This window comes from Dermacentor silvarum, chromosome 5, assembly GCF_013339745.2.
Source record: "Dermacentor silvarum isolate Dsil-2018 chromosome 5, BIME_Dsil_1.4, whole genome shotgun sequence".
NCBI lineage: Eukaryota > Metazoa > Arthropoda > Arachnida > Ixodida > Ixodidae > Dermacentor > Dermacentor silvarum.
Genome location: NC_051158.1, coordinates 151,940,921 through 151,960,575, shown reverse-complemented (window position 1 = coordinate 151,960,575; position 19,655 = coordinate 151,940,921). Strand labels below are relative to the sequence as shown.

Here is a 19,655-nt window from a genome sequence, read left to right as displayed (position 1 = left end):
TTGAAGTAAGAAAATTTGCGCAATAACGCGACCCTACGCGCTACAACGTTCAAAGCCGGTCGCACAATTCACAAGCCTTTAAAAACTTCAGCAGAGCCCTTAAGGCCTTGAGTGCCGAAGTCCGTCTACACCAGTGTCCTAAAACTTTTTCTTCTGTGAGGGGGCGATTGTCCAGTTTTTCAAGCGCAGTCGCGAGCACTTTTCTTGCCACATTGTAGCGGGGACAGTCACAGAGTAGGTGCTTGATTGTCTCCTCGCGGCCACAGTTGTCGCAAGCAGGGCTGTCAGCCATTCCAATGCGGAAGGAATAGGCGTTCGTGAATGCGACGCCGAGCCACCCTTCGAAATTATAGTTAGACATGTGAGCTGTAGCAGCAAGGTATTTGAAATTGCTTGAAAACCTGACTTGGCCTAAAAGAATATTATCCCTTTTAAATGCAAGATGCACCAGCTAATACCAGCACAATAGCAAACACTACTGATACCAAGTAGCATGACAAGCTAGCAAGTCTGCAGAGTCAGCCAAATTCTATGTAGTATAGCAAAGAGGAACAAACTATGGATTACTTGAACCTGACACCTAAATCTGAATCTGCACCTGCATCAGGTGCAGATTGAAGGGAATTAACAGCTCCACATCCTGACTCCCTTGAATCTGAATGCCTCTACAAAATGTACATTCCTTCTCTGTCTCCTCTGACAACTAAGTCGAGGAGATGTCACGTTTCCATTACAAGTATCGCATCCTTTATTATTTTTTCTCGTCCATTATTGCAGTGCACCGCAGTTACAATTACATTTTTTCCACGTTCTGCATTAAATGATTTACCGAAGTCACATGTCATAGTCGGCAACATTACATGCAATGCCTCTGATGTAGAGATGTTTAAGCCTGTGATTTTCATTCTCTGGCAAAAAGTGCTTGAAAGGAAGGGCGCACAAGCTTTAAATTCAAGTTTTAACTGTTTTTTGCAGCATGTAGTGGTTTGATACTTCACAAACACATTAAGTGTGTGATCTACACACCAGGATTGTGCATTTGCATTGCCCTGACCTGATGAAGGGCCTTTTAACTTTTTTCCTTACCGGGTCGTAGGATATGGGTGAATTGGATCAATAGCTTTTTGACACGTAGTTAAAGGTTGCTGTCTGAACTCTTCCACAAACAATGCCATGCACCGTATGAAATGAAGGCTGTGCGCTTTTAACTGTTTGTCAAATTTTGCAATTTTTGGCACACTGAGGAGACTCGAACAATTAAACGGTCGCATGCTTTAAAGACACTTCCCTGGTGGCTGCTTGCCTTCTATTTCAGTAGAATACACTCACATCTGTATGAGGCACTGTTTTTCTTGCCACCTTTATCTTCGCCTTGGAGGAAATTATGACATCTGCCTCCAGGTCAATAAAGTCATCCAGATCGTCGTCGTGGACCTGGAGCTGAACAAGGGATTTTAATTATAAATATCAGTGTTTCTTGGGTGCGCAAATACTATTACAGCTCTTCCAGTGCCTATTGGTGCAGCCTGCTCACAGCCCAAAGGAGCAAGATGAGCAAGAAGAAACATATTACATACGGTATAGACTCACATTGTTACGTTACAACCTCCTATCACTTTTTCCTGAGCTGATGGTGCAGTTTCCTATTGATATTTTTATCCATGTAATAGCTAAACTCAAAAATTATCCAAGACCTACAAAACAGTGTAGCTACTTACAACATGCGACTGAGTGGCACGTGATTTATTGATCGGGGATGAATAAGGGCATGCAAAGAGTGTCACATCATGTTGCATGCTATTAATATTAGTTTTAGTGTGGTCATGTGTCATGCACCAGAGGCCTCAGGAGAGCACCTTGATAAAGCAGAAAATCCAGAGCACTGAAGTAGCAATTATATATATATATATATATATATATATATATATATATATAATAAGAAGCCAACAAAGATATATATAAAAACAACTATATGTAGCTGTTTCTTCATCCATTTTTATTTTCATTAATTTATCATTTCTTTGACTCAATAAGGGCAAGTAATTTCCCCCATGCTGTCTTTGTTGGCTTATGATATGACTAATAAAGGTCGGGCCCCTCAGTTTCCTTTCTTCTCGTTCACACACACACACACACACACACACACACACACACACATATAAGGTGTTTCACGTAGCTGGAGCCAAATAAGAATATGCAAATGCCACGTCGCTGGGAGATACTGAGATCTTTTGCATCTGCGTAATTAGGTAATGCCTTCATATGCTTATCAATTATTATAATTAGATGAAAGGTCTAAACGAAAAAAATGTAGAGCAACATGAAAAACTCCCGATACAGCTTTCTGTTGCTCAATACGGGCTACATAAAGGTATTTTTCCGAGCGTGAAAGAAGCCAGCGAATGCACGCAAAATTGCCGCGCGACTGGCCGCTCGAGGCACTTTGCGTGTATTCGCGGGCATCTTTCACACTCGGAAAAGCACTTTTATGTACTACCACGTATTGAGCAACAGAAAGCTGTATCGGGAGTTATTCATGTTGCTCTACAATTTTCTCACTTACACCTTTCATATGACTATAATTAGGAAGTTGATTAAGACCAATTATCTAATTAGTCCGAATGCATAAAATAATCAATCTCCAAGAGACAGCAAACAACTTTAACTTGGTTCTGTCCAGATACGTAGCATGTGCATATTTTAATTTTTGGCTCAAATTAAGTGAACCCCCTTGCATTGCGCTGAAGCACGTGTCAATTCTGGGTAGTACTAAATTTTTTTCACGTTCGGAAAATTAATTACGCTTACGCATGTAAATATACTACGTGTAGACAAACCTCATAACGCGAAGGATGTACATGCTCTTCGTTTCAACTAGTGGGTTAGTGCAGCGATGGTCATAAGTATATTGTGGTGCGAAAAAGAAACTAAGACGAAGAAACACACATCGAAAGTACCGTATCGAAAGTACGGGCGCCTTCGTTTTTTCAGTCCATAATAGTTGTACTAAAAGTACCGAAAGTTCCGAGTTGGCATGCATTCATGCTTGGGAAGTTACAAGCAGCGAGAAAAAATGCGCGCACATGCATAGAAAAAGAGATACAAAAAGCGCTTGTCTTGTCTTTTTCTGAGTCCCTCTGTAGCTGTCCGCGTTTCGTCACGTTGCTTGTAATTTTCCAACCATGACTACTTACGGAAGTGACACTATATTAACCATCACACCCAAATGCAAAGCAGTCAAGATATTCAAGGTACTCACCAGTGTGTTCTCGTTGACGGGCACAAATGGCGCCAAAGCCGCCAGAAGTTCTGCATAGGCTCCTGTCGGCAGCACGAGCTTTTTACGCTCGCCTGTTTCTAAGATGGCTAAACACACTACACCTGCCATCTCGAAAGGTACAACCACCGTGGGTACAACTGCAGAACGTCAAAGTTCATAAAATGGCGGGAATCGCGGAGCGCGAGAAGTGCGCGTACTCGTAGGAGCGCGAGTCGCGACGGACGGCCACTGAGCGCCAATTTCATGACAACGCTGGGTGGCGCGCTCGTCGGCGCGTCGCTTCTGAAATGCCTCGAGCAGACGGTAACTCTAGAGCAGACGTACCTGAGGTTCCACGTTCGAGCGCCAAGCGCGTGTGGTTGCACTCATTGCGACTTGCACCCCGCTTGCCTGGGGCGTGATATATATATATATATATATATATATATATATATATATATATATAATTTTTTACGAACAGGAACCGTTGACACCACATTGCGTTTCCACCGATGTTGCAGTAATTTCTGTTACATTGTGCATGGAACATGCTGTTAACGGCACTGATGTACTGCTCTTGACTAAGCATTCATAAAAAATGTTATCGAGAGATAAGTACGTATTTCTGCACTTTCTGTCTCATTTCATGTCTTGCTGTACATCTGTATAATTTGCAGTTTTCATGTTTATTGCATTCTTGTCTCCTTCCATGTGTGTGTGCATCTGCAGATAACTTGTAGTGTTAATTCTTTAACCTGTGCTACAAAGTACTGAACATGAATTCCCACCTGACAAACGGGTATTGTTTGCACTGCGCCTGTGCTTTGTTCCATGTTTCCCAGTGTGTGCCTTCGTTCTATACGTCAAACTTGCCTTGTATTTAGTACCGCATTGTTTGTTTGAGCGTTTTTAACCTTGTATATACAGTTCTGTGCAATATCGTATTGACAATAAAATTTTCTTTAAGTCATCATGAACCTGTGCCGCTCACGCGAACGTCTTTACATGTGTCTAATATTGAAAACTTAATTTCCCTTCGATCTATCGCTCGATCCACACTCTGTTTTCACCATTAATTTGGTGCTCCCTTTCATGGCATCAATTTAAAATAAAGTGAAACAATCAAAGATTTTACCTAGTTTACTCAAGAGGAGCTAGGTCCATTTCGAGTGTAAGTGCATGATACGCGCACCATTCAGCAGACCAGGAAGTTAATTCCATGTCGATCAGGGCAGCAATAAGATCAAACCAGAACGACATGCGTCCCCCTATAGTCCTTTAATATGTAATAACGACACGGATACCATGGAAACGACGCCCACTGCTCAAGCTTTCTGCGTTTGCTGCAGTGCTGCGTTTCATAAGCGTTGAACTACGCGCGATGCTTAACTCCGACCAAATGCAGTGGTACGTTCATTAGGCCAACATATGTCCCAAGTTCGCCTAGTCATGAAAATGATTTCGGGAAATGCAAATAGTGCGTCGCGGAAATAGATGAAAGAAATAAGTCACGAACACAATATTTTACGCGCTTTTCGAAAGGTACGCAATGAAGGAAAATGATCGAACCATTATTTATTTAATATTTATTCTTATACATTGAGGTTATAGCTGCACAAGCACGATTATAATAAATAAAACAAAGACACAAATAAACGTTAATTTTTCATGCATGTACGTGTTTGCAAGCCGGAGGGATATATATATATATATATATATATATATATATATATATATATATGCAAGGTTTCGACTTCTGTGCTGCTGCTGCTGTTTCCTTGCGCGCCTCGTCGGGGGGTGGTTCAGAGCGTGTATTCGTGCCTCGAGCGACCAGTTCTGCGGCAATTCTGCGTGTACGTATTCGCGGGCTCCTTTCACCCCCGGAAAAACACATTATGTAGCACGTATTGATCGAACAACAGAAAGCTGTATCGGGAGTTTTTCATGTTGCTACAATTTTCTCATTGACACTTTGATAGTACTTCTCGAGTTAGATAATTAATTACGATTATAGCTAAATAAATCTCAGTAACGAAAAAAATTACTGGCGGCTACTCCACTGTACGGGAAACAATACGCACTAGGTTTGCTTCGCGTAACGACGTTCCTCTTTTTTTAAATAGCGCTGTGTGATAGCTGGGACACCCTGTATACAACAAAATATATTGCTGTTCACATAAATCTCGATCCTTGCACACAACGGCTGTAATGCCGACTGTTGAATGGCGCAACTATAGAATAAAAGACACTTTCTGTGGCGAAGCAACGACAAGATACGTACGTCTTTTTCCGTTTCAGAGCAGAACTAATTGACTATTTATTCAAGAAGGTGTTTACACGAGTCAAAATGCAGCAAAAGAAACACGGATTGCCAAGTCCGGCCTGCTCGGCACCGACACGAAGCTTCAGCTCTCATTTTACTCGGAGGCGTCAGGGATCTGTACCTTCTACACCCTGCAAGTGGCAATCAGTGCGTCTCTTCAAAACATTTGGAATACATGTACGGTATGATGTTGCGGATCTGCATGGCGGAGCGCCGGCGTGGACCGGGGAAGGGCTAACACCGTGAACCGGGGTACGGTACCGTAACCGGAGTCTGACTATGCATATATAGTGTAAACAAAACGCGCAGTTGCCGCATATTATTCACACCAACCGTGAGGCAGAACAAGAAGAAGAGGTGTTGGAAAACACGCGTTTCAATCGATGTGGTTGAGCTCGCTACAATTTGAAGCATCGGAGAAAATGAAATAAAATGAACGCGTTATATTCGTGTCCCGAAACCAAATTATAACGCGAGGCGCGTTATTAGGGCAGGAAATTCCGTAAAACAGCTTCCAATTTTATATTCTTTGAAATACGGTATTTGTTAACGTAGCAGAAGTAGCATAGCCTCCGAAAACAGCGGTGGCAACTCTTGCATCTTTCCCTTCTTCCTTCCTACCACAGATCTCGGAAGTGTTGAGTACGTACTTCTCCATCGAGGTAGAGAGTTTCTTTCTATCGAGATAGAAAGAAAGTGATTGTGGAGAGGAATCGGCGCTATCTGCAACGCGCGAAATATCGACAAGCAATTTAGCGGCCGCTGTGAGCGCCCACTTGCACTATATGGAAAGAGAGAAAGTGATTGTGTGGAGGAAGAAGTGCTATATTGGTTGGCGCTGAGCCGTGCTCCCTCAAGGGCTGCAGAAGATAGCGCCAACCTTTCCCTTTCCCAGCGAACCACTTAGTAGTAGGTGCTATTGGCGTTACTTTTTTCGCGCGCGAAACCGCGCAACATCGACGAGCGAACCACCTTCAGCGTACTGCGCTCAGATTCTGTTCAACTTCGCGCAGGACGCCCTTTCAGAGTGCGAGAACGTTTATAAGTACATTTCTCTTTTTGTGAGCCGGAGGTTATGCAACCACGGCTCTGCGTACTGCGTTACGCTCCTACAACGGTAAGTTGCATGCAGCGGGTGTCCCCGCGTTCTTTATCTTATATGATTTGAATAACCAGTAAACTCACTTGATCGGTTGTTGTTTAGCTTAATTATTGCGAAACACGGATTTTACTGAGCGTCCCCTGAAATAAGAGCTTGATATATGGTGGCCGTATTTTCTTGTGATAAGTTTGGGCCCCATTTCGCCCCATGTCTAACTGTGAGCGATCATGATCGATTGAAGGGTCGTATTTGACGCCAAGTGTCCCAGATGCGGTGCTAGACCACCGCGGACTTTCCTTATCAAATTCGTGCCTTTTCATATGCCACAGGGATTATTTTGGCAAAATATTTTTGCAAAAAAATATTTTTTTCGGTTCCGTGATGCCCTCTCAAATTTTGCTTGCTTATGTAAAAATGTGCGTCATAGAAAAAAAAATGATTTCAGAATTACCTTTTTGCCTAGTCCTGCGAAAATATACTCGCGAATCTATAGAAGTTCTGCTTTGACATGTTATTATGAGAATTAAAAAAAAAAAGATTCTGTGTTCCACGTCGAAAGCTCGCTTCAATTTCGTGTTTGAAGCGATGACCGCTGAAATTAAATGTGTACGAGCTCATTATTGGTAATTTGTTAATTAGCAACTAATTACCACGTATCCTCTGTGTGTGGTCGGCGCCGCTGCCAGCATGTCTCCGAAGGAACCAGCTTTTCTTTCAAAATACCAATTTTGACATATTACTTAAAGTCCTCGTAGAAACACCCAGTATCATCATCATTAGCAGCAGCCTATATTTATGTCCACTGCAGGACGAAGGCCTCTCCCTGCGATCTCCAATTAGCCCTGTCTTGCGCTAGCGTATTCTAACTTGCACCTGCAAATTTCCTAACTTCATCACCCCACCTGGTTTTCTGCCGACCTCGACTGCGCTTCCCCTCTCTTGGTATCCATTCTGTAACCCTAATGGTCCACCGGTTATCCATCCTACGCATTACATGGCCTGCCCAGCTCCATTTCTTCCACTTAATGTCAACTAGAATATCGGTTATTCCCGTTTGTTCTCTGATCCACACCGCTCTCTTCCTGTCTCTTAACGTTACTCCTAAGATTTTTCGTTCCATCGCTCGTTGAGCGGTCCTTAACTTGTTCTCGAGCTTCTTCGTTAACCTCCAAGTTTCTGCCCCATATGTTAGCACAGGTAGAATGCAATGATTGTACACTTTTCTTTTCAACGACAGTGGTAAGCTTCCTGTCAGGATTTGGTAATGTCTGCCGAATGCACTCCAACCCAATTTTATTCTTCTGTAAATTTCTTTCTCATGATCAGGGTCCCCTGTGAGTAATTGACCTAAATAAACGTACTCCTTTACAGACTCTAGAGGCTCACTGGCGATCCTGAATTCTTGTTCCCTTGCCAGGCTGTTGAAAATTTTCTTTGTCTTCTGCATATTCATCTTCAACCCAATTCTTACACTTTCTCGATTAAGGTCCTCAATCATTTGCTGTAATTCGTCTCCATTGTTGCTGAATAGGACAATGTCATCTCCAAGCCGAAGGTTGCTGAGATATTCGCCATTGATCCTCACTCCCAAGCCTTCCCAGTCTAAGAGCTTGAATACTTCTTCTAAGCATGCAATGAATAAATAGCATTGGAGAGATTTTGTCTCCTTGCCTGACCCCTTTCTGGATAGGTACCTTTCTACTTTTCTTGTGGAGAACCAAGGGAGCTGTGGAATCCTTGTAGATATTTGCCAATATATTCACGTATGCCTCCTGTACTCCTTGATTACGCAATGCCTCTATGACTGCTGGTACCTCTACTGAATCAAATGCCTTTTCATAATCTATGAAAGCCATATAGAGAGGTTGATTGTACTCCGCAGATTTCTCGATTACCTGATTGATGACATGGATATGATCCATCGTAGAATATCCCTTCCTGAAGCCAGCCTGCTCTCTTGGTTGGCTGAAGTCAAGTGTTACCCTGATTCAATTAGAAATTATCTTGGTGAATATTTTATACAATACTGAAAGCAAGCTAATGGGTCGTAAGTTCGAATCCTACTCCAGTCCACTACATTTTCAGGCATGGAGTGGTGCCTGACACCGGCAAGAAACACCCGGTATACAGGGTGTTAATTTTTAAGTTGTATGGAATTTTTAGAAGTTGCTGTGGCAGGTAGCATAATTCTTATTATTTAGCTGGGTTATTCGATGCGGCAGACATTAGTAGCACGCAAAATCGAAACACATATATTCAACTAATTAACTTCTTAGTTAATTGCTTTACGACACATATTGTTATTTATGAATTGTAGCCGGTGAGCTTGTCAGGCGTATCCACTTGGAATGAATTTCCAGAATGCCACAAGTTTGGAGATATGCGCCATCAAACTCACTGTAAAAATGCATTGTTGTTCCACTTACTTTTTTACCATAAAGCTGTTTTATACATTGAAACACAAAAGTAACATGAACGCTCATGTATTTCATCTCACAGTTTGGGAAATATCTCGAAATATCTTTGCAGCTTGCATTCACAAACAACGTTTTTAGTGAATTGCAAACCAACTTGCGGATAACAAAAGTTCCACACACAGAACAATCGTTAGATTAAAATGAAAGAAAAAATGCCGACGTGGACTTGAACTTATACAATTATCACAATACATTACGGAATACGTAATGGCGCAACCAATAAACCGCGGTAGTTTTTTTTACATATGTTATTTATAACAATCAATGTAATGGTGTACATACAGGAACTACATTTACAAAATTATGATCAAGAGATGGTCATAAACAATGACAGGATAACGAGCAGTAAACCCAAAGAAAACGTCATACAAGGCAACAGCTTCCATCTCCACGAGAACTTGAAAGAAGTTCTCCACCTAATCAAAAGTGTATGTCGATTTAGCGGGCATTCATTTTGATTGTAGTTGTCCTTTAGGTGCATAATCATATGAGACAAATGTACTCTTGAGATAGCTATTCTTTCTGCATTTCGGTCTTGCATACAAGGTTTTCATAGCCTATACCAATAATTAAGCTGGCAGCACTGGCCTTGACTGCATGTTGCCTAATGCAGGCCTACTGATAAACCTGCATTAGGCAACGCTCGGTCAGTGCCAACAGTGCTATCTTATTGGCATAATCTGTGTTCTTGGAGTAACACTGTAGCGATGGTTATAGTTATGGCAGAGTGCACTGCATTCTAGTTCACTGTAGTTACGGTAATGATGGCCATGCCCTTTCTTTTGTGAAAAATTTATGCCCATTGTGCCAGTGAGCATTTGAATAAAAAGAAGTATGACTTACAGCCAATCATAAAAAGGTCTTGTGATGTTCAGGGAGAGACCGAGTCTTCTAAAAAAATTAACACGAAAGATTTCCTTCGCTTTTGAGGATATATGTAAGCAGTGGAACAAAGACATATTTAAAATATCATAATAAACACATCTAAGCAAAGCCTCTCTAGATACACAGGCAGACCTTTCCAGGCTCTTTAGAGAGATGATTCATACAATTTTTGTTGATCACACTTTTACATAAGCGAGCAATATTTCAGATCATGAGAGAGAAAAACTTCTTTTGTCAAAAATGTTGCAATGTTGCAATCAGGAAAGTCTGCAATGGTCAAGCTGCCAAGCCTGGGACACTTGGCATGGAATGACCCAGAAAACGAAAAAAACAAAAACAATAAAACAATAACCATAGATGTATCTTAACCTTCATGTATGACACAGATTTGGAAGCCCACTCAAGCATGAATACACAGTGGCAGCTCTGTTCAATGATATGTATACCCATAGTTCATCCCTTCATTGTGAGAGACATGCGTCAGGTGCTATATATGCCATGCCAGCATGTCGGCCAGGTTGTCTCCGATAATTTTCTGCTCAGCTAGAGACACACGGTATGGGCGGCGTCACACGATTGATGTGTCGTCTGTCAGAATGAGATGCTCTGCAACGGTTGCTTGGCCTAAGGACGACGAATAGGCGTAAAAAGAATTAGCGTGTTTTTTTCAACAAATCAAGCTGCTGTTGCGTCTGCGCAGGAGTCAAGTCAGAGCTGATTACTGCTGTCAGGGCGGTGGCCAAAGAAGGGTCCTCGGAAGAGACTGGTGTAAGTGGCAAGATGCATACAATATAAGCAAAAATCGGTTGATGAAGTCGTGCCAGTGGTTCAAAAGACATCGGTAGTTCCAAGGGAGATTTTTAACTTCACAAAAAGCGAAAAGGTTCTCATCCATTGATCACACAAAAATATAAAGACATTTTACTTAAGTTACACATTATGATTATGCTTATTATTGTTATAAAATATTTTTGGGGGTCATAGTATTGCCCATCCAGTGATTTCACTGGGTCTAATTGGAACCCATTACCTCCTATTGAAAGATCCCATTGAACTCAATGGTTTTGTTTTGCCTGGGTGGGGTGCTATCAAGCACACAAGTACTTCAAAAACTTAATTTGCTGAAACCATATTGTCCTCCTTGCATCAGCATTCTGTCACACGCTATGTTCTTTCCCAACTGCTGGATGAAACCAGCATACAAGTATTAAGATAACTGTATTTCGTAATGCGTAATGCATGAGCTCTTTATTGTTGTATTTATTAAATACAACTGATAACTTGCTGTCATTGCAAAATGCTTAACATTGTAAATGGTGATATTCAGGTGCCACTGGAGCTTTCGTGTTCTGTCTCGATCTTATAGTTATGTATTACTACACTCTTTTTCAATAATGTACTTTGCTATTCCAGATGGACTCGACGAACGCATATGCTTGTCCCCGGTGCCACCAAAGAACGTGTTCTTTAGCTACCCTTTTCCGGCACTTTTGCACATGGCATGGTGCAGAGAGTAACTGGCATTGCAATCTGGAAGGCTGCGTCAAGACTTACAGACTGTATAGCACCTTCCGGAAGCATGTCAGGCAACACCACAACCATTTGTTCCTAACAAGTACCAGTGAGACCCCTGTGGAGCCAGTACACTTCAACAGTGCACATGGTGCAATGGAGGACTCCTTCAGTGTGTCCAGTGATGAAGAGCCTGAACAGGGATGTAGCAGCAATACTGCGGTGCTTGACACCAGTGATCAATGTGCAATGCATTTGTCCTCTCTGCTGTTGAAGTGGCAAGAGGGAAGACAATTACCGGAAAGCACGACTAATGAAATTGCCAATGATTTGCTCCACTTCATTACAGAGTTCAAAGCGACATTTAATTCAGTGGAAATTACAAGGCTTGAGCATCTTGCAACGAAGTCTGGACGGGAGAACTATTGGAAAAGCGTATTTCCTTTTGTGTCTCCCAAAACCATGTATCTTTCAGATTCCCAAGATGAGTGCTTTGAATATGTTCCGATCCTAGAAACTATAAAAGCAGTTGCTGGGGTGCGCAAGCTTTTTGGAGAGTTCAAAGAATCATGTTCAACCCTCTTGCAAGACATATCTGATGGCAGCTATTTCAAAGAGCACAGCATATTTAGAAATGCCAGCACCAAAAGATTATTGGCCATTCAGCTCTATTTTGATGACTTTGAAATCTGTAACCCCCTAGGAAGCAAACGTGGAAAGCATAAACTTCTGGCTGGGTACTTAACAATCTTAAACCTTCCACCACAATCGCAGTCAAAGCTAAATGATAAATACCTTGTAATGCTTGCAAGGACATTCCTTGTGACCAAATTCACTCTTCATAAAATTCTTGAGCCACTTCTTAAAGATCTGCAGCAACTAGAAGCAAATGGCATTGAGCTTAACGGAGAAATTGTGAAAGGCTCGCTTTTGTTTGTGAGCGGTGACAACCTATCAAGCCACCAACTTGGTGGTTTCCGTGAATGTTTCTCATCTGGCCCTATCTGCCGGTACTGCATGGCAACCAGAAATGAAATTAATGACAAATGGCATGAAGATGACTTTGTTATTAGAACAAAGGAAATGCATGCTCGTCATATTCAACTCATAAAGCAAGATCCAACTCTCTCTAATACGTATGGTGTTACAGGTGAAAGCTGTCTAAGTGCTCTTCATTCTTTTGATGTGACTCAAGGCTTGCCACCAGACGTTATGCATGACCTTTATGAAGGGGTCATCCCATTTGTCATGAAGCATGTCATCCAGCACATTGTATCAAGTCAGCTTCTAACTCTAGACCAGCTGAATGAGCGGCTTGCCAAATTTCCTTTTCAAGGAGGGGACAAAAAGTCTAGACTGCCTCCCCTGTCACGTGCAGCAGTGTTTGGGAGAACAACCATCAAGGGGTCAGCTGCTGAAAAGCTCTGCTTTTTTCGTTTTTTCTCTCTGCTCGTCGGAGACAGTGTCCCACAAGGAAATCCTGCCTATCAAGTATACCTCGAACTCCGTGCTATAGTCGACATTGTTCTTGCACCACAGGTGACTCGTGGTTCAGTTGCCTATTTGAAGGTGCTTATTGAGGACTTCTACAGTGCATTTAAGGAAACTTTTGCAGATGTGAGCATTATCCCAAAGATGCACTATCTGATTCATTACCCCAGCCTTCTACTTTTGTACGGCCCTCTTTCTAAACTGTCCTGCATGCGTTTTGAAGCAAAGCACCAATTTTTTAAGTCACTCACTAGGAAAGTACGCAACTTCAAGAACATTTCTTCAACACTGAGTCGTCGACATCAAATGCAACTTATGTATGCCTTGACACAACCTCAAGAATCACTGACTGTCATAGGGAGCAAGAGACTAGAGCCAGACTCATTACCTGACCTCTTGAAAGACAGACTTCAAGAACTCTGCCTGACTACAGCAGACGTGCACTGTGTGGATTCTGTTACTATTTCTGGAAGGATGCTAAGTGTGGGTGCTGTCATACCTTTGCTTGTACCAGATGATGACCTTCCCGAGTTTGCTAAAGTGGCACTGATTGCAGTTTGTGACCTCAAGTTGTTTGTTTTTGCCACCATTCTTGACACAAAGTATTTTGATGAACATTTTCATGCCTTTGTTGTAGAGAGCACAGCTCATAATGTCGTAATTGAAAATGTTCAGCACTGTGGGGAATTTTATGACCTGCTGTACATGTACAAACAGGGAGGCAATAACTATGTTAGCCCTCGTTATGCTTTCCTCACAGATTCAGATGAGTAACATGCAGCAGAAAAGCTCTAAACTTCTACATTTCATGCTCATGTTTGGTTTTTCTGTAAGCATGTTCATTCATTCAAATAACTTTATTGAGTGCCCTGCGATTTGGTGGGGTGGGCCTGGACCCCGCCTAGGCACTGGCCAGGGGTTGTTGGCCCTTGTCGACTTCCTCGGTTTGTTGACCGGCCCAGAGTTGGTGCTGCAGGTCCGAGCTGAGCAACGCAGACTCCCAGCGCGCGCGCGGAGGTTGTCGCTGTTTAAGGCTGCACTACTGTTATTGTGTATTATACCCTTACATTCCCATAGGATATGCTCAAGGGTGGCTCTAGAGTCGCAATGTCTGCACTTGTCAACCATGTATAAATCTGGGTGGTGCATGACAGCTCGACTTGGATAGGATCTGGTTTGTAACTGCCGCCATTCGACACTGTTTTCTGCCTAATTTTGGGTGAGGCGGCGGGAATGTGCGCCTCTGCAATCTGTGGTGTTGTGTAATTTCGTGAAATCTGGTCGTTCGATCTTCCCACTCCCACTCATCATTAGTTGGTGAGGTGGGGCTAACTGAGGCTTGGTCCGTAAGCTCTTGAGCCGTGCGGGGAGCCGCCTCATTGCAACCGTCTGGTAGTGTGTGAGCGGGTGTCAAGATGAGATGGACACTTTTGTCGGGGTTATTACCTGATTCTAGGAGTCGTAGTGCCTTTGGGAAGACTCGACCGTTGGCAAAGTTTCGTATCGCCGTCTGGGAATCACTGATGATTACGTCTGCTTGCGTTTGTGCTACGGCTAACGCGATAGCTATTTCCTCTGCGGTTTCTACGTGTGGCGTGTTCACTGTAGCGCTCGTCGTGCATTTTCCCTCGCTGTTTATCACCACTGCTGTGTAGGCGCGCTTGTGTCTGTATCTAGCTGCCTCTACAAATGCGGTGTCCTTGCTGTTACCGAATTTCTGTATATCGCGTGCTCTGCTTTCCCGCCTACCCTGATAGTGGGTGGGATGCATATTCTTGGGTATTGGAGGGACGGTTATCATGCCTCTGATGTGTCTGGGTATATCTACTTTGATGCCATGTTGGGTATGATACCCTATACCCAGGCAATTCAATATTTGCCTACCTGTTTTAGTTTTAGACAGGCATTCACACTGTGCTATGCGTTGTGCCTTGATTAGCTCATCCAGTGTATTGTGTAGACCTAGCTGCACTAGTCTATCGTTGCTGGTGGTGATGGAGAGTCCGATTGCTTGCTTGTAAATTTTTCTGATTAAGCAGTAAAATTTGTATCTTTCTGACGAGTACCATCATAGGTACGATGCCATGTATATTATTCTGCTTAGTAAGAACGCTCGGACTAGTCTAAGCAGATTGCCTTTATTCATTCCACTATGTTTGGTGGCTATTCATTTGAGTAGCCGCATGATTTGAGATGTTATATTGTCTAATTTACATATGGTCTCTCCATTGTAGCAGTTACTTTCAATGATGAGCCGCAATACTCTGATCTTGTCAACCTTGGGTATGGGTGTACCATCCGCCGTAGTTAGGTGAATTTCCGGATTCTTTCATTCCTCATAGTAGCGTTGTTTTCGACCACGTCACGATGGTATATAAATGAGGAGCTCAGATTTTTCTGCCGAACAAGTCAGTCCGGTTCCTGCTAGGTATTGTTCAACTGCTTCTATTACACGTTGTAATGTGTTTTCAACCTGTCCAGCGTAGATGGTATGATTGAGGCCATCGATTTCCTGTAGTTTTGATGGTAATCCGATCAGAGCCAGATTAAACAGCATTGTTGATATTACTGAACTGTGGGGCATACCTGCACTTCCGATTTGTAGTTCTTCGGAGTTAAGGTTTCTATCTTAATGTGTGCTTTTCTGTTAGGTAGGAAGTCTCGTATGTAAGTGCATACTCTCTGGTCTAGGCCTAGCTCATTTATTCTGTTTAATATTGTTCTGTGGGTAACACTGTCAAAAGCTTTCTCTAGGTCCAATCCTAGGATAGCTTTGGTTTTCCGACTTGTGCTATCTATAAGTTAATGCTTAAGTTGGAGCAGTGCATCCTGTGTAGACAAATTTCTTTGGAAGCCCAGCATTGTAGGGGGGAGAACGTTGTTGTCCTCGAGATAGTTGGTCACGTCTCATTAGGACAACGTGCTCCATGAGTTTGCCCACACAGGACGTGAGTGAAATCGGTCTCGGGTTCTCCAACTGTAACCACTTGCCTGGTTTAGGTATTAGAAAAATCTGGGCCGTTTTCCATTGTTGTGGTATTGTACCGGATTGCCAGCATTCGTTTATATACCTGGTAAGTTGTTTTAGAGAGGCATCATCGAGATTTCGAATCGTCTTGTTTGTTATTCCGTCTAGTCCCAGCGCGGATGTAGTATTAAGCTTTTGTAGAGCTGCTCTCAATTCCGCTTCGCTAATCTGTTCGTCTAATTGTCTGTTTTTGGTGCCTGTGTAATCGGGGTGAGGTGTTGGCTTAGCCCGAGATAAATACCTTGTGGCTATCTCATCGATAAAAGCTTTTTCAGTTTTGTCATATGCATGAAAGATTTTATTTATGTTTTGTTTGTACGTGGCTTTACTTTCCTCAGGATTCAAAAGGTGCCTGAGGAAGGTCCGGATTCTGGATAATCCTAACTGATTATCCATATTGGTGCATGTTCCTTCGCATTGTTGATTACAGAGCTGTTGTGCGTATGCTTCTGTATCTCTGTTAAGCCGAGCTAGCCTGCGTCGGCACGTCCTGTTGTGTTATTATCTGAGCATGTTATTCAGTTTCTTAGAATGTTATTGCATTTTAATTTTGAGACTATAATTTAGTTAACTGTCATTTGTGAAAGATGTGTCATCACTACAGACCGGATGTTTAGGCACCTTAAGCAGGCAATTAACAGGTGGAAAATTAAATTTTCGTGTGTTTGATTAGTGATTCCAATTTCTGTCATGGTGTAATGGAATGATAGCACAGATGCTGTGTTACACTGCTAGGTGCCAATGCTTAGTGTCATCCCGCTCTGGATATACAATTAGAACATAATACCTCTTACTATCGCATTACTGCCTGTATTTATGTTAGGTTCTTTTTCTTGTTTTGATGTAGGCAATATTTTTTTTTTCCTTGCAGGCATCATTCTTATATGCGCTACAGATCACATGTAAAAACAGCAGAATAAACGGTGTATTAGATGTGGCTGTCCACTTGCCATGAGGATGCATTGCTTGCTGTCATTTTTCCCATTTTCGGGTCTAAGGCTATTTGTGCATATCGTGTTTCTATGTCAGAGAGGGATCTTGAGGCACAGGCAACTGGAAGCCTATGACCTCCTGTCTTTTGTAAGAGGACTGCCCCAAGACTGTATGATGATGCATCTGCAAACACAGTGAGATGACTGCGAGGGTAGTAGTTGGTGAGCACTGGTGTCGTCGTCAATCTTTTTTTTTTTTTATGGCATTGAAGCTTTCTTCTAGTGGCGTATCCCAGCACCATTAAGCATCAATGTGAAGTAGGTCATGTAATGTTTTTGTGAGCTGCGAGAGCCCTGGGAGAAATTTGGTCAGGTTATTAGCCAATCCCAATAAGGACCTCATTTCTGTTACATCTGTTGGCTCTAGCTAGATGACAGACTGCGTTGACCTTTTCAGCGTCAGCACTGATACCATTTGCTGATACAAAATGCCTGAGGAATCTCACTGACTGCTGGTGTAGTACACACTTTGCTGCATTTAAGGTGATGCTAAGAAGTACTCTGTGGAGTCGTGCGTCATGTTCTTCCTTCGTGCAGCCAAACACTATTATGTCGTCTTGCCGACATGCTTGGCTGTGCAGGCCTTCTAGCGCTCTTAGCATTTCTCTCTGGAAAAATTCAGGTGCTTTGGAAAACTGCCAAATGGCGTCAGGAAAGTGGTGTACCTCTGGGACTCGGGCGCCAGTGGAGCTTGCCAATAACCGGAACTTGTGTCGAGCTTGCTAAACATGTAGCTCCGGAGAGTTAGGCCAAGCATTTGTCGATGGTGGGCATTGAGACTCGTTCAAGCAAAATGTTCTTCAACCCCTCAAAGTCAATGCAGATTCGAAGCTTGCCTCCTATCGTTTTCGCGACTGTCATAGCTGAAAAACCACTTTGTGGCCTCTTCAACCTTTCTGATGACACCCAGGCACTCTATTCTCTCTAACTCACGTTTGGCATAGGGCAACATGGGCAGAGGTACTCGCCTCGGGTACGTAATAGCACATGGCTTGGCATCCAGGAGTAGCATTATTTTGTATTTTGTCTTGACTAGGCCCAGGCATGAAGTCAGGTATAGAATGTTGTATAGGTATCAGGTATAAATGTGGCATAGAATGTTGGCTGGGTCGCTGACCTAGCAGGTTGACTCTGTTACCTCTAGAACGCTTGGTAGGACATCTAAAGTACTTGATTGCGAGACATCCAAGAAGTGCGCGATTCTGTTGGTTGATCACATAAATTTATTTTTGACAACCGGCCACTCCAGCACAGGCTCGCAATGAACAGTCCAATCGTTATTATTGTGGTGCTGCCAAGTCCAAGCAGCTGTTTTTTTGCTTGCTTCAAGTTGCCCATAACTTCATTGTAGAGGCTTGTTGGTATAGCGGTTACATTCGCGCCAGTGTCGACCTCGAACTTCATGGGCAAGCCGTTGACTGTTGCACCTAATTGTTACGCTTTTTGCAAGCGTATAAGCACACTGCGGCGAAGTGCACGGCCCTTTTTGCCACAAGCACTGCATATTTTGCCGTTCGCTGGCCACACAATGTGTGATGGTGGGTGCCTCGTTGAGCCACACCACTTGCACGGCGACGCAGTCTGCTCGCGCTGGGTTTTCTGAGCCTACTGATTTGACTTTCCTTTGCTCTTGGAGTTGCGAGCAGGGGTTGTGACGGCGGCTTCTCCGCGTTAAGTTGCAGCTTCTCGCTTAACTGCGTGTCTATGAGACCGACCACGAGCCTATCACGGATCAGTCAGTTCCTCTGATCGCTGTACTCGCAGGTTTCGGCTCGTCTGAATAGTTTAGTGACGAATGTATCGACTGTCTCGTTCGCTTCGTGCTCTCGTGTACGTTTCGCACGCTCGTGTATGACGTTCATCCGCGCCACAAAAAGTTTCGCGAATGCTCGGGTTACTAGCTGTGTCGTAGCCGAGTTTCTCGGCGTCGCAGAGCTAGGACGTCTTCGGCTTCACGACCCATGACATAGACGAGGGTGTTTACCTGCGTCTCGTGAGATTGCTTCTTTAGTCCTGAGATCGCGCTTCCATCTCGTGAACCACCGTTTCCACTCCTCGGATCGCCGAAAGTCGTTTTTTCGGCAGTTCAACTACGAACGGGTTGAGCGGAGCAGTAAATTCTTCGTTGGCGTAACCTTCTCCTCGCACGGGCGCGGTACGTCGGATGGACTTTCTCGCGCCTGCGGCGCTCGTGCTGCATGCCAGATTATACCTTTCTCGCGCCTTGCGGCGCTCTACCTTCAAAATAACTTCACTTTGAGTTAATATGTTTTGAAAATTTGTCACGAAGAGCAGCATACGAAAAGCCAGGCACAAACGAAGATGGCCCGGTCTGTACTATGTCCCCGACTGCTCCCCTGGGAAAATCAGTGATGTTTAATTATTTTGAAGGTAGAGCGCCGCAAGGCGTGAGAAACGTATAATCTGGCATGACTGATACAGCGATACAGCACGAGCGCCGCAGGCGCGAGAAAGTCCATCCAACGTACCGCGCCCGTGCGAGGAGAAGGTTGCGCCAACGAGGAATTTGCCTCGTTGGCGTTGGAATTTGCCATATGCTGACACTGTAGGCGAGGCCATGCGTAG

The 19,655-nt window shown here is 43.4% G+C and overlaps 1 protein-coding gene across 1 annotated transcript; it reads left to right on the top strand.

The window, feature by feature from the left end:
- Positions 1-10,714: 10,714 nt before the first annotated feature.
- Positions 10,715-14,372, top strand: LOC119454492 (uncharacterized). The gene is made up of 2 exons (XM_037716406.2): positions 10,715-10,814; positions 11,460-14,372. The coding sequence occupies exon 2, from the start codon at positions 11,460-11,462 to the stop codon at positions 13,821-13,823; it is 2,364 nt and encodes a 787-aa protein (XP_037572334.2). The 5' UTR covers positions 10,715-10,814; the 3' UTR covers positions 13,824-14,372.
- Positions 14,373-19,655: the final 5,283 nt, after the last annotated feature.